Here is a 20,335-nt window from a genome sequence, read left to right on the forward strand (position 1 = left end):
GACGGCACATGTTCGTCGTTGCATATTTAAGAGTCATCCTCTATCAATCTGTCATGTTCAGTAATGCAGTGTCAACTGACGGAAAACGTCCTCTGTGACACCATATGTTGTCGCCGGTGATAAAAAAAAAAAAAAAATTAAAATTAAAAAGGAAGAAAAATAGCTCCAGTGGCTGTTTATTTCAGAGGCGGGCTGTTCCTCCAGTGATTACAGTGTGTGACCTCTCACCAAGCTGTTGAGCTGCTATCAATTGTAGCTGTTCCAGCTCCAACGCGGATGACAGTTAGTGCTTTTTTTTTTTTTTTTTTTTTTTTTTTCCCAGCAGTCCAGGCCACACTTACAGGATAGTGGTCAGGGACATGCAGATAATGGATCTGTCAAGTGGGCAGGTCGCACAGCTGGCTGTGCACCACTTTCCTCCGCTCTTACTGGGCTTTGTGGATTAGCCGAAAGATTTTGAGCCTCAATCTTCACAGGGCGCAAATGTTACAAGCAGGTCTCATAAAAGTGACTGCATCTTAAGTGTTGAATGTGCACCGAGACACAGAAAAAGAGCTCTCTCCGCCAGCAGTCTCGAAAATAACAGGTTGTTGGTCATGTTCTCAGTCTACATCCGTGCCTCACTTCATTAACTCTCCCTTTCTCTGTCTCTTTCTCTACCAATCCTCTTTCTCTTGTTCCTCTCTGCTGAGCACAACGCTCAAATCAAAGTAAGAAAGGGAAAGAATAGGAAATAGGTATCTCATTTATTCCGGCGAATTTCTGAAAGGAAAGACAAACATTTTTAGAAATAGAAAATTTGACAGACAGCTATGAACTTCTGTCTTCAGATCCTGCTTAATGGCATGGAAAAGTGAAAAGAGGGGAGACAGGAAATGGAAGGAGACAGAGATAGGACAGGAAATGTGAGAGAGAGAGAGAGAGAGAGAGAGAGAGAGAGAGAGAGAGAGAGAGAGAGAGAGAGAGAGAGAGAGGGGAACAAGAAACACAATTTGCATGAGTTTATTCACACGTTTGTTGTGTTGGAGGTCAGTTAACCTGGTGATTCGCTCCCTTGACTGGTCTCTATCCTCCATAGGTTAATAGGCCCAGTCTGCTGCTCAGTGAGCACACTCAATACAGGCATCTTCATCAGGTCATGATTTACTGCTGAATTATTTATTGTTTTGCATCGTCCTCTTGCAGGGTATCAGTGTAGTTTGCATTGACACATGTAAAGTGATCCAAAGTTCCAAACAAATCACATCTGCAACGTCTCCATTTCCAAAACCAACCGACCGACCAATGGGCTGTTAAGAGGTCTAATGTGGAGGAGTGAAAATAAAGCAAGGAGAAATATGTTTCATTGTTTGTTTGTCTTTGTCTTTTTTTTCCTTTCACATCTCGCTCCTCGCATCCTTGTGACTCTCTCACTTGTCCGCCGGTTTTTATTTCATCCCTCTTTCCTCTCTTCCTCTTCCTCTTCCAATCTCGATAACAAATAACTCAACCACACATGCTGCTTTATAGCGAAGGATATTCACCCAAGAAATGTTTATTGTATAAAAAACACACGGATAAAAAGAAACACACACACACACACACACACACACACGCAGACGTTTATGACCGAAGACTGATCAGTGAAGCCTAACTATAGCCTTACAATTCCTAAAAGACGCCCAGGGGAGTACTCCCCTCTGACAGCTGTAACAAGGTACTGTGCGTATATTTATGTGATTGGGTGTGTGTGTGTGTGTGCGTGTGTGTATTTGTGACAAAGGATGCCAAAGGATACAACCCTGTAAAGAGAATCTAATTAAAACTCTATACAGCCACAAGGGACGGAGTGCTCCCTCTCTCCTCCTCCTCTCATTTAACCATAGCGAACACTTGGGCTGAAGGACTGTTAGACAGTATAGTCTATCCTCTGGCCTCCAAGGAGAAGCGATACAGAGAGAAGGACATAAAGTGATTCAGCGATAAAGGCTGTGACAGGGACACAGAAGGGGGAGGCAAAAAAAAAGAAGAAAAAAAAAGTCACACAACTTATCAGCTCCTGCGAGTGCAGCCGGCTTCTTTCTACATGGAAAAAGAACGAATGCCATTCACCGACGTTCACTCGCCAAAAAACAATTCGTTCCTTCAGGATTTTTCTAATTTAAAAAGGGAGCTAGCATGACTTCACATAAAAACACATATCAAGAGTCTGCGGTCACCAACAACTAGGCAGCAGCGTGTTGATCAGCATCTAAATCTGGGCTATGATAAATAATAAACGCAACAACTCAAACCCAAGCCAAGTCTGCATGTCTTGGTTGCCGCCTGCTTTATTGGAGTGACAGGGGTTAGCCTGGAAGCTAATGACGGTGCAGGTTCACTTAAGGTGGGCTGACCTTTTAGGTGGACCAGCTATTGTCATTTTAGCAACAAGCCGCTCACAAACAAACAGCCTAATCTGAAATGTCAAGAAGGGATGAAGGTATGAAAGGCCACAATAAAGCTCACCAGGCCGGTGTTTGTTCTCAGTCAAAATCAGCTGTGCGTTCAAAAAACCACGACATTGACTCGTAGCACCACTTAACATCAGTCTGCGATCGTGACTGGACAGCTGTATTTTGTAAGGCTGCCCGAGTATTTAGTCTCCTTTCTCGTTCTGCGTAGTGTTCCAATCATATGATGTCAATAATCTAAGCTTCTCAACTTAATAGTCCTCCAGTATTTGGATCAAGGAGGTTTTCTAATGTGTCAGATATGTGTTTTTTTTTCATTTGCAGGTTGTGTCTACGGGTTGTCGACAGTAATCACGCCGCCACTCAAGTCTCCTTCTAAACCAAATAGTGCAGATTTCAACTGAATCTTTGAGTTTTGTTTTTCTCATCAAACTGGATGAAATGCTAACAAATCCCGACCCTAGTGACAACGCAGAGAACCCAATCAAGCTTCCCAAAGGCCTGGAAAAGGTGAAACAAAGTCAAATAATGAGGAAGTAGCAATTTCTCAAAGACTCTGAAAATCTTCTAATCCACGATCAGTCAAATTTGATTATGGAATAAGCTAAGCTCCTTAGTGAGATTTAAATCTGCTGCCTGGTTTCACTTCCACCAAGTTCATTCCATTTTGATATTACACCCGAACCTTTCGGAACCAGTCGGAACCAGTCGGAACGCCACTTTACCTGAGATGCTCAGGTAGACGGCGGGACTCGTCACATTCTCTCCCGTCATCTCGTTCACCGCCTCGACGTGGTAGCGTCCGGCGTCTGCCGCCGTGGTCGCCAAGACGACCAGTTGATTGTCCAGAGTGATTGCACTGCAGGGGAACAAACAAAACACACAGAATTAGAAAACCCAATAACATCAACCCGAAAGCAAAACGTGCCTCCTTCAATGCTCCGTCTCAGACAACAACACAGCTCAAACTAAGACTCTGATAAGAGGAGAGTATTTGGCGCATGGATCATTTAGAATTCATGGGGGGGGGGGGACATTGACTACATTCATCAGAAAGGAAAGAGGATTCAGGGAGCTTAAACAAATCTCTCCTCCTGTCTCAGATTGATATGTGGCTCATTTTGTGTCTCTTTCCTTCTGCTGGCCATTCTCGTTGTTTGTGTATTGTCTTCTGTTCTTCCCTTCTTTACACTGATCCATCCTCATTTCCCCCACGTATACCAGCAGCAATCAATACAGCACAAACATGCAATGTGCGCACACACACACACACACACACACACACACACACACACACACACAACCACAGACACAGAGGATCCAACGGTGCTCTCACACGAGCACACGGAGATAAGAAACAATGACTTACTAACGTACCGCGTGTTGCTTTTTCACGGGAGCATTATAGCAAGAGTTGATTTCGGAGGGAAGACGGTGTGTGTGGGTGAGGGTAGCGGGAGGGAGTCGAGGAAAGTAAAAAAATATATTCGTTGAGCTCAGATTTTCATGCGTTTGAACTTGCGTGCCTGGGAACGGATGCCGGCAGGCAGGAAGCGCGGGATGATGTTTTTAGTGATGCTACTTGTGTTTTCAGCACGTCAGAGAATGTAAATCTCCCAATATTCTAACCTGAGAGCTGACACTGAAATAAAATCAATACGACCAAAGGGAGAATAAAGCATATTAAAGGGAGATGATAGTCTTTTATTCTTATGCAGTCTGATTCTGTGGCCCAGCAACACAGCTGCATTATGTATGCTGTGTTAAGATTGTAAAGCCCTGCAAGACAAAACTTGTAAATTTGGGGTTACATTAATAAAAAGCAACAGAAGAAAACACACAGAAAAGGCGTGTGCTGTCATTTGGAAAGACGTCGTTTTAAACAGAAATGTCTGCATGTGTGTGCTTCTGTTGTTTGTCTGTGAGCGTTGTGAATTGGCAGTGCTGAATTGGCAGCGATGTGTGCTCTCCAAAACCGGATGGGCAGAGTGCCAGTTGGGCGTGGTTTCCACTCCATTATAATTCGTCGCAGCACATGCCACTTATCCCGATCTGAATTGACTCCATACCACGTGCGCCAACAAAAAGCTGAGTCATGACTAAAAGGAAATCCAGGTATGCGCTCCACAGGGCTATTAGCAGAGCGAAGAAACAATAAAGGGACAAAGGTGAGTCCAACTGGCAGGGCTCCAGACCGAGAACCATCACAGGCTAATGTCTGCATCCCTCCCAGAGGAACTGCACACGTTCTACGCATGCTTTGAGACCAGCTCCCCAGCCGAGGAAGTACAAAAGACCGCTGCCCACTAGTAATATCCAGGGCAGATGTGTGCAGATGTTTTAGAAGGATTAACCCATGCAAAGGCGGCTGGACCTGATGGCATCCCTGTCTGAGCTCTCAAGGCGTGTGCCGATCAGCTGGAAGATGTTTTTCACAGACATGTTCAACCTCTCACTGGTCCAGTCTGTCGTCCCCACCATTGTCCCTGTCCCCAAAAAGACCAAAGCCCTCTGCCTGAACGACTACCACCCAGTCGCACTCGCCTCCAATCATCACGAAGCGCTTTGAGCGGTTTAGTCTAATCCCTCATCCCCTCCCTGACTCACTGGACCCACTTCAGTTCATTGATCAACGCCATCAGCCGATCCTCAACACTGCCCGCTCCCACCTGGACCAGAGGAACACCGTCTGTGAAAATGATGTTCACAGAGCATGGATCAGCATTCATCAATCACTCAATCAATAACCACAGACGGCGACGAGACGGTCTACGGAGAGGAGGTGAGAGCCCCGACATCTCGGTGCCAACGACCTCCATCACAGCGTCATCGTGGACTACAGGAAGAGACGGATCCATCACCATCATCATCATCAACGGGGCCGCTACAGCGGAGAGAGCCAGCAGATCACCACACAGACTCCATCCCCATGATGTCTTCCAGTCTGAGGAGGCTCATCGTGGACTCCAGGACGCGCTGCGTATATTTATTTATCACTTCTCATTATGCATACACATGTACTATAATTGATTATATTCAGTTGATTCATTTGTAATACAGTCGACCATAAATCTGTATAACTTTACTTATATTTTATTTATGTTTATAGTTGAGCAGTATATATTATCTTTTATATTGGATTTCTCATTTTGCTCTTACTTTGATGTGATTCTCCCTTCTTTTATACGTATCTAATGAGCGCTGTTGGAAGGAGTCTGGGATCCAAGACGTTCATTGCCAACGACAGCTTCGCTGTAATTGTTGTGCATATGACAGTAAAGACCTTGAAATAGAAAAAAAGACGCCGTACCGTCTTTGCCAACACTTTAAATCTGGAAAATATTTAATTAAAGTTTAGCACGGCATCTTGACTACCTGCTGCTGTTTGATTATCAGATGATAAGAGATTTGGCGCCACGACTTCCACCTCACATACCACCTGCAGCAGGGACGTGCGGTGAGGTTGGTGGCTGGTGAGGCACTGGAACTACATGAGTCAGATTTACTATATATGAACCCAATAGAGAAGCTTAAATCACCATTCAATTGGCAGCTTGCACATTGACTACTGGTTGGCGATAATCTGTGTAACAACCCCGGATGTATAAAGAGAACAACAAACACATAAAAGGTTACTTTACCTGTCAGACGTTGAATTGCTGTTGATTTGGTGATATTTCCCTGTTTTTTTAGACATTTTTAAGTTTAGATATTGAATCTTACATGTTTGCGGTCAAAGCAAAACATAAGAAGAAGAAGAGAAGTGTAGAAGAAGAGCAACGACAGAACAAGCATAAACCCGACCCGTGGGCTCTCGCACGCCCCCTTCAGTGAGGCAGAGGTACTGTTTGCCCCTCTGTGCTTTTTCACTGCGGTTTAATGTCAGATCAGCAACACTAAATATGTTCTACACAGACGTGAAATACATTACCTATTCTATGTAAAGAAAGGACATATCATAAAAGAGTCTACAAATATTACAGTGGTGACAAACAATGAGAAAGCAAAAGACTTTTGCTCAACCCAGTTAGTGAGGGAATCACAGTCTGAGGTGAGGCTCACGTGTCTCCTCTCTGTTTGAACAGGACATGCGCTATTTCAGCGATTTTGATTATAAAAATGCTTGAAATGATTGGAATCATGGAGAAATTACATTTACAGCACAGATCAGTAGAGAAATATTAATATTTATTTTATTTTAGCATTATTTGTGTTTTACTCTGCCTCCCCTGACCACATGTCCCTGACCTGCACTCCATTTAGGTGTTGCTGCAGCGGGCGCAACCAAATTGAGCCCAACCAATATGATCTCCCATCATCCACAGCTTAGAGATGATTACGTTGATGCACCCATGAACATGAGATCCTGATAGTCCCTTAAACATGGAGGTGTTTGTATGAGCAGCACACGAAGATAGGACTGATTGAACTACATATCGATCGAGGAGAGGAGATAACGCGGGGCCTGTTTGACACACACACACACACACACACACACACACACACACACACACTCGCGTACAGACAGAATTCTTCAGGTCTAATTTTATTCAGTGTGATTTCCCAGGAGAGCATCCACAAGAGCCGGAGACTCAACACCAACACTGACACTGTCTATTCTTGTGAGTGCATGTTGCTTCGTGTGTACATGTATGTGTGTGTGTGTGTGTGTGTGTGTGTGTGTGTGTGTGTGTGTGTGTGTGCGCACTCAACCGCATCTCTGCCTGGAACAGAGGCTTTAAGCGAACCGTTCTCCTGCTCTCTCTGCGACTTCTTCCACAGTGAGGATAGATGCCGCGTCCTCGCCGAGGTCTATAATGCAATTTCTGGCCGTTGAGCTCATTAACTGCACTGACCAGCTCGTTTTATCACATCTGTTTTATCCGCCACGCGCTGATTAATAGACAGCGAGGGCACGCTTCCACTTGCCTATAGTGTCTGAGGGAGGAGGGAGCCTGGGAGGTTATTAACAGTCAGAGACAGAGGAGCTCAGTGGGCGGTTGTGAGAATGCAGTTAGACCAATTAAGATAGCCTATTAACATCTGAACATTTGTTGAGTTAAAACTCTTTGTTCGTGTGGTTTGCCCCCCTCATTTGCATACGCTTCATGCGGACTATTTACATGTGAAATCACTTGTGAAGACGGTGGCTGGTGGCTACAGCGATTTGCTTCACGCTTCCATTTGTTCCATATTGGGAGGTCTAAAAAGCTAAATTTCCCATAAATCGTCAAAACGGAACTTTCATATCCGAAAAAGCAACACAGAGGGAAAGAAATGAAATATGCCAATAAGAAGTCAGGCGACATTTGAGATTAAAGGGAACTACATTAACGTAGATTTCCCCTCCAAAAAAAAAAACGAGTAGCTGGAGGGTGGTTATACATTCTCATCACAAGAGTTACAATATAGTCAGACACACACACACGCCGGCATATAAATAAGTGTGCATATCAGACTGAATTGCAATGTAGTTGAAATTTAATATAACATAAACTCAACATGAGACTTTTTGCCCCTCTTTTAGTTCTACATTTAATTAAATAGGACAAAAAAAAAATGTTCTGCCTCTTTTAATTAAAGACACACTCAATTGTAAAACAGTGCATGACTCTGCATGCTCACGTGTGTGGGTGTGACAGTTCATCCCCAGGCAGAGGAGGGAAATTAAAATACAGTAATCAACTACATCCTATTCCCACTGCTCCCTGTATCCCTCATCCCAGCTCCTATCATAAAAAAACAGCCTCTTTCTCTTATAGCCCATTTTCCATTCTCCCTCAGATTACAATCTGCACATTTATTTCTTGGTTTCATCCATTTTTCTCTCCCTAGCTGTCCCGTCTCCCCCCCCCCCCGATCCATACAACTGCCCTGTCTTACCTCTCCTCTTTCTCCCCCCCCTCCCGACTCTTTTGAACCGAAGCGCCAAGCCAGATTGGTCTTTCATTAAGTGTTTGGCCCCAAGACTCATTTAATAAACACTCTCGGGGTGTCCACACTGCAAGGCTGACTGCTGAACACAGACACACAAACATACAAACACACACACACACACACACACAAGTGTGCCAAGAGCTAATTAGCACAAACATGTTGCAGGCCAGAGGATGAGTGAGAGAGTCCGTGCCTGTATGAGAGTGTTTTTACATCTAAGTGCGTAAGAGTGTCTGTGTGTGTGTGTCTGTGAGTGTGTGTGTGTGTGTGTGTGTGTGTCTGCCAAACAGAGCCCACCACCTCGGCCCCGTGTGCCCTCCCTCTCTATCTCCGATAGGCAGCGAGCCACCTTCTTAAACCTCAGTGCGTGTGACGTGCAGACGGCGGGGCAGGAGGAGGGACACTCCACTGTACACCGAGTCCAGACAGCTCGCTATTTGGCAGCTCCGGCTCCAAAACAAGCGGCAGCCAGCCGCCCACACGTTACACCGCACACATGCAGCGGGCCGCCTCGCTCAGGTACTCACACAGTCGGGAGCATTCACCGTTCCTTTGCGGCCGTTTCAACCGGATGTTTGCTCGTGAGTTTGAGTCAGCGGACACGTGAATACGCCCTCTGTTGGACCGATTGACAGTTAACGTACGCAGTGTTACATTACGTGTGTGTGTGTGTGTGTGTGTGTGTGTGTGTGTGTGTGTGGACATGTTTAAAACCTGCTTCATCTAAGGATTTTGTTAAAGCAACCGGGTTGAGGTATTCAAATTTTTTTTAAGCTCTCCTGTTCTCAAAATTGCCTGTCAGCTTGAGTTGTGGTGTGGTGTCCTCTATCGCAAAGTAATTGGTAACTATAAAACTGTGCTGCAGAGAGTGCATTGTTTTGAACGCGGAGAGGAGGGGCCAACGCTTCTGTAGCATATTCATCAACATGTGTTATGATAGCTTTTTGTTTGGCTTTGTTTTACTTTGCCAGGAAAACTGCAAACAAAAGCTGACATTAAGAAAAACAATAACTGCTGTATAAGCATTACCATAACAAGCCATCCTTTTTAGTGAAAGTATTATTTTTCTTGTTCTTTTAATTCTATTGATTTCCAGACCTTTAATGGGGATGGAAATTCATTGGTGGCTTGTTGTTAACATTTCAATTCAGACAAAAACCCAATATAAACTTCTTGTAATCTCACTGGGCTCTATGAGGTTTAATGTGCAAGTCGACCGTCACAAATTGCAATTCTGATTCTTGTTACGTAAAAAATAATAAAAATGTACTAGAATAACTGCCTCCTGCTTTATGCCTCCACTAACCAATCAAGTTGCAGTTTATTTCACCACTTCATCATTGGATCCTATAAGACATAATTAGCATATGAACTCTTGAGTTATGGTCACGGTGACCTTTGACCATCAAAATCTACTCAGTTCATCCTTATATATATAGATAGTTGTGAGGACACAGTGAGTTTGACCTTTGACCACAAAACTGCGGATGTAGATTCAACATCTTCGCAGAGACCTGGCTCCATCGTGGCATCCCGGATCGAGCTGCACCTGACGGAGCTCAGGTCTCTGGTGAGACAAGCGGAGGCGGAGTCTGTGTTGAGTTGTTTCCCTGATGTTGAATTTTTAATGTTAAGATGCCAGCCGTATTATCTGCCCAGAGAATTGCTTTGGTGCTGCTGTTTACATTCCTCCTGATGCACATTTTAAAAATGCACTTTCAGGAACGTCCAACTGTTGTTGCTTTTTTGGTTTTGTCATGTTTTTTTTTCTTCTTTTGGAGCAAATGAGCTACAGCTGCATTCTGTTCTTCAACCCTGTCTTGCATGATAACAATGAGTTATCCTTTAATCCTTGTTTGTGCCAAATTTGAAGAAATTCCCTCAAGGTGTTCCTGAGATATCACGTTTCACAAGAACGGGACGGACAATCGGAAAACAGAATTGCCCGCGAGCCACAGCTATTGCCAACTCAGAGGCAGAAAAGAAGAGGGGAAAAAAAAAAAAGAATTGCAATTCAGTGATAGTTGAGCTTCCAGTGAAAACCATTTCAATGAAATGTAATCTTCTAGAGGCTGATGGCGACACCTGACAACCGGCTCCTGTCGTGACGCTTCTGGGGTTAATTGGGCTCAAGCAGAAGCTGGAGGTCTGAGGCGCTGTGAGGTTTTGTACACTACTGTAATCAAACAGTCCAGAGCGAGGAGAAGAGACAACTGGTGAACAGTGAACAAAATCAATGAAGAGAACCTAACTTTGCATATTTCCTACAACAGTTTCATGTAGCTATGGAAAATATGATAGATGTGTTTTTGTAATGGGATTAAACAAGTCTGACTGAGTTAAGACTGAGAACTGGACCAATGCCGCTCTTGACATTCTGCTGCCAGCAGCTTGACAGTGACTGATTTTCCATGCATAGTTTAAATGAAGCTATTGTTAACACAGCCTGGGGTTGAAGATTTGTTTTACAGTATATTTGCTGAACTTTCTTTAATCCTCTCGCTCCCGTCAAAATGCAATGCCTGGAAAAATTATCTTCCAAAAAAACCCTCATTCGTTTAAGATTCGGATTGCTACAAATGTGAGCGAAGGGCCTCAAAGCTAAATTAAGATTTCAAGTTGGGTCAAACTATGATGTCATTGTTGCAGCTTCAGCGGTGATATTTGTTCTTAAGTCTTATTCGACAAAGCATTTTTTTTTTTCTCTCTTCCTCCACAGCAGCATTGAAAAGACAGTAACGTCACCAGAGCCTGATTCTAGTGCACACAAAAGTCTAGCCCCTCCCCCAAAACAGATTACTGAAACCTGTTGTTATTTTGGTATTGATTGACAGCTTAATAACACACATTTTGATGCCGTCAAAATCTGTTTACATCGATAATGCTTGTCAGCACTAAAACCGTCTTCGCTAATACGATCGGCCGCTGAACACTATAACTATAAAAACTACAATCTCATCAGTTCAACAATGGGATGTCGACATAACTGAAGTGTTTGGGAGAGTAAAAAAGTCTGACTTCATTTGTAATTTGAGCTCTTATGCAGTATTACTGCTCCGGGTACTGATGCTGCTGCTCAGCAGGGCAGCATAACTCAACTGAATGTCGTTGGCATTCCTGCTGCAAGATCCATTAAGTGTGCTTCTTGTTCCAAAACTTGTTCTAAAAGAATCACTTAAAAAAAAAAAAAAAGAAAAAAAAATAATGTCACTTAAAACAACAACAAAAAAGAGAGTTGTCTGAACCCTTTCATCTTGTAATCAACAAAAGGGAGGAAACAAAGCATCCACAACACAGCTCCACATCGCTATAATAAGCCCGCTGGAGCCGAACCAAATGAGAAGAAATAATGGAGGCAGACTGCTGATGCATAAAAAATGTGCATCAACTATTTAGAAGGCCTGGATTGTGTCTATCTCAATTTAAATCAAGCCAAAACATTTCGGACTACATTAAAATGATAACAGGGAAACATTCATGTTCATTAAAGGCAACCACTGGGCACATCCACAGCGGCACAATCAGAACCACACGCGACGTCCTGGAGGCCCCACACACACACACACACACACACACACACACACACACACACACACACACACACACACACACACACACACACACACACACACACACACACACACACGCACGCTGCATGACCTACATGATGTGGACACGTCAACATCACACCATATGCAGTGGAAAAACAGATTTAAGGGTGAATATTTTGATAATCTCATCATTTCACTTTAGTTTTTTTCAAGTAGACACTCTGGTTCCCGCTTTTTTTTTAATTTCTTTGGACTATTGGTCAGACAAAACAAGACTTTTAAAGGCGTCAACCTGCTCTTGAAAATTTGCACATAATAGGGGCCTTTTTGTTTTGACAAGTGGGGAAATTGAAGGCAAACCGCTTTGCCTTAAAATTTGATAAAACGTTTCACTTGGGGTGTTTTTTTGTAAACTTGCGTAATTCACATTTCAAAAGTTCACTTGACGTAAGTGAAAATAGGAGGGCTTCGTACTTTTGGCACCACTCTCGTGTCAAAATTGTATTTCAGTTTCTGTTCATGCTTTATTAATTGTCCTCACCGTATTAAACCAAATCTCAAGTTATTCTCTGTTAATGTCGGAGTTCTGCATGGCGACTCTTAATGATTTTTCCCACTCAGAGAAATACGGCCTGCATATGTGACTGCACATGAGACCAATAAAGAGAGGGGGGGAAAGAGGGAGGAGAAAAAAAAGGGAGAAAGAAAGATGGTAGACGTTACAACAGTAATGAACAGTAATGTGTTTGAGAGAGATTTTAACAGCCCTTTCACTGAGTCAGAAAACATTTCCCTACCTCCTGCCCTACACACTCTGCAGCTCTGTGACTTGTAATTAACGCACTGCCTAAATCACAGGCTTGCTTCCTCAATCACCTTTACAGTTCCTTCAAACGGTCAAACGGACACAGAAAGGGAGACTTTCCTGCGCTCGCTCAGCGGCTTGGCCAGTTGCCACTGCCAATATGTCCTCCATAAAACACGCGCGCACGCACGCACGCACGCACGCACGCACGCACGCACGCACGCACGCACACACACACACACACCACACACACACACACACACACACACACACACACACACACACAGGGAGAGGAAGTGCATGCCTGCGTACACATAGTCGAGAATGCTTGTGCATACTCAGCCTGCAGTCCAGAAGTAATTGGTGTGTGTGTGTGTGTGTGTGTGAGAGAGAGAGAGAGAGAGAGAGAGAGAGAGAGAGACTAAAGAGGACTGCTGGACAGGCCACGTTTGTTTAATGTCCCCTGGCTGTGCACCGGGGGACAGGCAGAGAGAAGTGGGGAGGCAACGGTACAGGAAAGGAAAGCAAAGCGGGGCAAGGGTGAGGGGGGGGGCAGGAAGGGAGGAGGGGAGAGAGGGATGAGGCAAGATGCAGTGTAAACACAGAAGGCAGACTCTTTTTTTTTTACATTTTCTGTCTCCACTCGCTGTTTGTTCAGCTACAGGAGCTCCGTGACTCACCTCCTGTCTCCCTCTGCTTTACGGCCGTCTGTGTCAAACAGGCGCTCATTCATGGTACGAATATCAGTCGCAACAGATCGTACATTAAATTAGACCACCTTCTTTTAACAAGGCGGCTGGATGAATGGTAACAATGTGCCTGTGTTTGTGCCTGTGTGTGTGTGTGTGTGTGTGTGTGTGTGTGTGTGTGTGTGTGTGTGTGCAGATGAGTGACTGTTGTAGTCCCATTAGGTGGATGGATCTCTAGACGAATGGCTATTATCCTAATTAGCACTAATTATGTCTGCTTCCAATTAACCGCACAACTAGCGGTGACTTCTCTCGCTGTCTTCCCGTCTCGCTCGCGCTCCCGTTGCCTCTCGCTCAGCTGGAGAAACACACCTCGCGCTCAAACACCGTCTCTCCCAGCTGCTCAGCTAAAGAGACCAGCTGAACAGAGAGCCGGTAATCTTCACACTCGAAAATAAGCCGTCATTTTCTAATTCTGGTTTGTGCGACTGTTTGAACCTGAAATAAAAGCGGTGCGACTCCAGACGGTGATTTTCACAGTTCCGAACTCACGAAATTCGCTCTGTGGAGGTGTCTGCAGCCGGCGGCGAGGGAGTCCTTTTCTGAGTCTTTTCCTGGTTTGTCAGTGCTTATGCACAGTTGGTCTTAAATGTTATAGATTTTAAAAAATCTGCTGGGAGTGCTAATTTGGTTCATTTCATTCCTTAAAAGCCAAGGTACTTGACTATGTTTACATGCAGATAATGTTGGTTTTTTTTGCCCTTATTCTCAAAAAGACAGTATTCCTCCTAAGCTGTTTCCATGGCTAATGAACATGATTATTCCACGAATATTCCTGTTTGTATATTTTGATTAACGTGCTTCTTTGCGTCAAAATAGGATCTTTTGTGGCGGACTTGTTGGACAGTGCGAGCACAGCCTCCCTCTTTCATTCCCTCAACTGACTTCTTAAAAAGTAGAGGCTTTGTCCAAAGAATGCTGCTAAAACACAAAAAAACATCGGCACATCCGGCGTCGCATGATTGTGAAATGCAACATTGGGAACAAACGCGATATGTTGTTGACGTTACCTGTATCAAACGCAATATTTCTGAACAATAGCGGAGTATTAGTGTGCATGTAAACGTAGTAATAAATGCAAAAAAGACTAAATAAATGTAGATCCAAATGTGTGTACGCAGGGTCACACTGTTATATGTAAAAACATATTGCTATTCAAATGTAGACAAATTGCTTCCTGTAGGTTTAAAGGTCAGTCAGTAACAGAATGGAGTAAACAAGCACAATGTTCCTACTTTATTATCAGCACCCACACAACCACACACTGGCAGCATCTCCTGTAAAACAAGGGCTTTTTAACTGACACACTTGTCACCACGGCGATAGGAAATCAATACGATGCCAAAAAAATAAATAAAAATGATTCGGCCTACAGGTGAAAACATTTTAATCTACATTATTTTTGCAACAAACCTAACCACACACACGCTCGCTCTCATAGATTTTCCTAACGTGCACAAATCCCCGCAGCTACATTGTCAGTGAATGCATCACACACACAGCGACCTGTTCGTTCTACAAAGCCGTACAGTTTGACAGAAACTGTGTCTGTTCACTTGAAACTGGGCAAACTGAGCGTCCATTGAAATCGCTCCAAATAAAAGGCCTGAGTACACTTTGGCAAGTATAGACCAGCATGTATGTGTGTATGTGTGTATGTGTGTACGTATGCATGCAATTTGGTGAGAAGCACCCGGCACCGACTCTTCCTTTGATGCATTTAAACAATCGAGAGGTCCGTGAATGCCCCTCCATCAAACCCAGAGTGCAATTCCTCTTTGCTCTCGCTCAAATTTTATGCTAAAAAGGTGCCATGATTGCAGCGTGCCAACTGCTCTGCATAAACACAACCTCAGCTGCGACACCCACCCACTTTGGCGAAAGCAGGTTTGTTTGGAGCCGAGCGAGACGGACGGCTGTCATTGCGGATGCTGGCTCAGTAGCAGCTACGTGAGCCTGTTTGCGTTGGGTATCGGTATCGGTTGCGGTACAGTGTAATTATCTGGTGAGCTGAGGTGAAAGTGATAGACAGAAAACCTGTAGCGTGACCTCGCACTAAATACTGAGAGTTTTCTTCAATAAGGATGGATGGCTTTTGAGCTAAAAAAAAAAAAAAAAAAAGCGAGGACATTGGGTCACCCCCTTAAGCACTGTGAACACATTTACTTCTTGACACAAGGCCCCGAGTCATAAACACAAAACTCCCACGTGAATACATGAGCGGAGAGGTTAGAGCGCGGAAAGCGAGAGTGTAATTTCCCGAGAGCAGGAAGCGCTAAAACACCGCCCTTTATTTGTCTGTGAGAGAAAAGAAAGCCGTGACCTTCTGCTTATTGATCCAGCTCTCTGATCTTGAGGGTGTCGTCTCGTGGCTCTGATATTAACCAGTCGATCAGCATTCTGTTGCTTTTGTCTGGATATCCTGGGGATGTTTAGCTTAGGATACGCAGAGATACGTCTGTAGTGTGGAGGATGGCGAACTAACATGGACTTAGATCAGCGTTTTCCCCCGACCCTTTTTTTTTCCTGGGGGCCTACTCTTTTAAAAAAAGGACAAACCAGCACGACTCAAAGGTGGCTCAAGGGTTTACTGCAGATATAGAATGGAAGAAATTCAGTGGAAGAAATTCAACCAACTGATCTGGCGACCCCAATAAAATCCCCTGCAACCCTCCTGTGTGATGCAACCAGGCGGCAACCTCCAGTTGTGAAAAGTGAAGCCAGCGAGGAAGCGCCTTAAACTAGCGTTCTTTCAAATGGGCCAGCAGGGGGCGACTCCTCTGGGTGAAGCTGCTTCTCACTTGATTCATACAGCCGGGTATGCTTTAGGGCGTGGCTATCTTGTGATTGACAGGCCGCTACCTGAGCCATATGATGTGTCTCTACCACGGCGTCACTCCTCCAAATATCACGGAAATCTCTTTTGTTTACTGGTTGCAAAAAGCCAAGAGGACGACGGCGACGGCCAAAATGCCGAACTCGTGGCTTCCAAACCGCACTCCACAAACCAATGGGTGACGTCACCACGACTCTGTCCACTTGTCCGTTGTTTCATGGCGTCTTCTATCCCTCCTTCCAAGCAGCCCTTCCTCACTGCACTGTGTGGTCGCTCCCTCTCTCTCTCTCTCTCTCTCTCTCTCTCTCTCTCTCTCTCTCTCTCTCTCTCTCTCTCTCTCTCTCTCTCTCTCTCATCCTCCCTTATGCTTTCTCGCTCTACCTTTGGTCGATAGGTTAAGAACTCTTCCCATAGAGAGATGCGCGCAAGTGGTACGAGTGTGTGCATGTGTGCATGTGTGTACAGTCTGGTCCGTGATGGATGTGTGTGTGTGTGGCAGGTAATTAAAAGTGTGATTAGTGGATAATTAAAAGAGGTCTCTGTCTTTAGAATATTTAACGACTTTAGACAGAGGACACGCTCACGCACACCCGCATGCACACACACACACACACAAGCTGGCAGGTGGGAGTGTGTTGGTTCAGACTTTAATGGGGGTATAATGATTCCTGAGATGATATAGGATATAGGCAGGGAGTCACAAGCACAGAGAAGAAGAAGTGAAGAGAGGTGGACAAAGAGGGGAAGTAGTGGATCAGACAAAAGACACCGCACCTTTCAGAGATATATATCCAGAGAATTAATCATCATCAGCACGAGCTACACCGGCTGGACACTGGAGACACACACACACACACACACACACACACAATCACACTTACACACACTTCTCTCACTCTCTGTTTTTTGTCTGTCTTTGAGTGATCCGTTCAGACAGAAGCAGCTGCTCTCTGGCAGACGGAAATAGATTAACAGAGAATCACTAAACACAGATCCTGCAGGCTCTCACTCACACACACACACACACACACACACACACACACACACACACACACACACACACTGAGGGAAATACAAACATCAGAATGAAAGAATAAATGATTTGTGCGTGTAAAGGAATCAGAGCTCAATTTACGCCTGGTCTTAAAATGAAATCACAGCCGTTGCTTATTAACAGCTAGTTGCATGTGTTCATGTCTGCACTGTGACTAGATCCTAAAACACATGAGTAGGTACAAATAAGTTATAGTTAGAAATAGCACATTTTTTGGACTTTTGAGTCACCTGTTGTTGTGGGCCAACCCTGGAAGTAAGCCTGGTTCTCTCGACAAAAAGCCAATGGGATGTTTCCATTGGCTTTTTGAATCATTGCAGAAAATAAGCTCTGTGGCAAACCCAAGTTCATGACACTGACACCTATTGTTCAGCAAGATAAACTCAGATCAACACTACTTGATTGACTTTTGAAGTGCGACGGCATCTGCCATAAGTAGAAAGCTAACGTTGGGTGCATGAACGCAAGTTTAACAACAAATTAGTCGGCTTGATGATGTTTACTGGTCTTATTTAGCCACGGTAAAGCTTCAAAATTCCATAAAGGACATATTGACGTATTTTAAATTGTTGAACAAAAGCTCAAATCTCTTAGGCTTGTGTAAACCGCAGACCTTATTTCAGGCATCTAACTGAAAACCCATTGATTAAACCCATTCACTTCAAGACCGGGGAACCTGAAGTGCAAAAACGCTAACTCGTTTCCAGGTTTGAGGAGTCAGCCCTGCAGCACTCCAGAATGAAAATCGCGCATATGGCTGCGGAGTAGTGGAATAGTTAATTTGCCCGTCAATGGGTGCGCCAGCTCATGCAGCATCCACCTCATCGTGTCTTTGAGCTGCCAGCTCGTGTCGCTTCATGCTCCAGCGCTCCTCTAGCCCCGTAGTTCTGTAGGATGTGCTGCTTTAAACTGTGAACTTAACGCGTCACTTACTGAGATAAGTGACACCAGGATACAGGAGACTTCACAAACGTCCTTTTTGGTTTTTTTTTGTTGAGTTTTGTCTTCGTTGTCATTTGAATCAATTTGCATTTGTTTGTGATGTCGTCAGGTTAGTCAAACTCTTCACCCCTCAGTCACACAACCTCATTTGCTGAGCTATTGTCTCCAAAAAAAAGATGCGAGCATATGAGTAAATGCACCAACGCGTGAGCAGCGTAGTCCGGTTCTGGTTCTGATTGTAACGGCAATATTCAAATATCACTAATTCAACACATATTTTATGAAATATCTATTTAGTTTTCTTGTCACACGATCACGTACAGCATTGGGTAGTGGAATTGGACCACTGCATTTAATCATTTCAGGAGCAGTGAGCTGCTGTAAAGCGCCCGGGGGGGGGGGGGGGGCGACTCAGGGGTTCAGTGCCTGGCTCAAGGACACTTCGGCATGCAGACAAGAGGATCTAACGGGCCAACCTTGTTCAAAATAAGTAATATTCACTCTCTTGATAACATAAATGTTGATACAAAACTTCATAAAAATCCATTCAACAGTCCGGACCAGAACGGTGGACACAGAGTCGCGCTTCTAGCATGGCAAAAAAAAGCAAACTTTACGGATACGGGGACATTTTGACAGGATATGGGACAGCCTGCGTTTACTTTTCATTTGAGGCAGAGCAGGTTGTCCCTTACGGGAGGAAAAAGAAATGACAGACAGGTACCCCCCCCCCCCCCCCCCCCCCCCCCCCTCTCCCCTGAAGACACTGATGATGCCAGAGTGCCTCTGTGAAGCTGAGTGCACAGCAAACCTCAGAGTGAGTCATGGCGGCTCTACGTCCTGAGAGTGGTACTTCTTCACCAGTCTGAACACACTGTATGAGCTGCATAGACCTACTGTAGATGACTCCGCCGGAGACCACAATGAGAGTTTTTGTGAGTTCAGTCACACTGCTACGATAATGTGTGCCACGCGTGTTTACCTTCCATTGGCATATGTCTCGGCTTCTCCAGATACAGATGGCAGATGGCTTTAATACCAGAGCCGGGGGCCTTGTTAACAATGGCCTAATAGGACTTTGTTACAGTACATAAAGTATTTATTTGCTGCTACAGGAACACAAACAACTATGGCGATTATTCGAGGGTAATTCAAATATGTTAAAGGAATAATCATGGTGGTTAATAGTAACATATTTTGCAACTGTGATGCAATCATCTGTGTCGCAGTCCTGCAGTTTAGGGAGCTTTTTGTTCCTCCTCCTCCTCCTCCTCCTCCTCCTCCTCGCTCCCCCTCCTCCCCTCTCCCGCTGCTCATCTCCCTCCCTTGAGTGAGTGAAGCAGAGTAAGCCTCTGTCATTTGGGAGAGTCATTAAGTGCAGCCTCAGAGTTAATGTCTTTTCTACTTTCGACTTTAAAAAAAAAAGTTTTATTTTCACCGCAGAAATGCGACTGGGAGAAGACAGCAAATTTGGAGCGCGGTTTTTACGAAGAAAGGGACGAGTTAAGGACAGATGAGGGGAGTCTCGACTTCACCTGATAGATCCGCCAGACATCGAGGCTGTTATCTCAGCAAACAACAGAATATCTGACTGCGAGCTGGGCTCTGAAAAATAATAAGGCTATCAACTCTAAAATATCCACCCAATTCTGCACCATGATAGGAAATAAAACATAATCTGCTAAAAGCACAGTGGTTTTTTTTACCTTGTGGCATACGTGTGGTTCTACTTATAGCCTACAGGCTTGGAAACCACATCAACAGTTTTAAACAAAGCGACAACAAATTGCTTTTGGCAGAACAAGCAATGAATATTCATAGTCCGACAGCAGGCCCTAAAGTGCTGTCTTCATAATGCAATTCTATCCCACTCCACCTTGACAATGAATAATATTACCAGAAAATGCAATGCAATTAAAGCAACCCCTTGTTCGCTGTCTCCCTTTGCAACATGTGTCGGTCCCTCACTCCCCATGCAGTACAGTGATAACATTAAAAATTAAACAAGTCATCTGATTTCTTCTTTTTT

At 44.4% G+C, this 20,335-nt stretch overlaps 1 protein-coding gene across 1 annotated transcript in view; it reads right to left on the reverse strand.

Annotated features, from left to right (window-relative positions):
• sdk1a (sidekick cell adhesion molecule 1a) overlaps window positions 1-20,335 on the reverse strand; it is a 136,848-nt gene that overhangs the window by 102,773 nt on the left and 13,740 nt on the right. The window contains exon 5 of the mRNA XM_068737439.1: window positions 3,158-3,291. Coding sequence (XP_068593540.1) covers window positions 3,158-3,291 — 134 coding nt within the window. The remainder of the gene's footprint in view (window positions 1-3,157; window positions 3,292-20,335) is intronic.

This window comes from Cebidichthys violaceus, unplaced genomic scaffold, assembly GCF_023349555.1.
Source record: "Cebidichthys violaceus isolate CVI_PGR_0920_01 unplaced genomic scaffold, fCebVio1.0.p SCAF_79, whole genome shotgun sequence".
NCBI lineage: Eukaryota > Metazoa > Chordata > Actinopteri > Perciformes > Stichaeidae > Cebidichthys > Cebidichthys violaceus.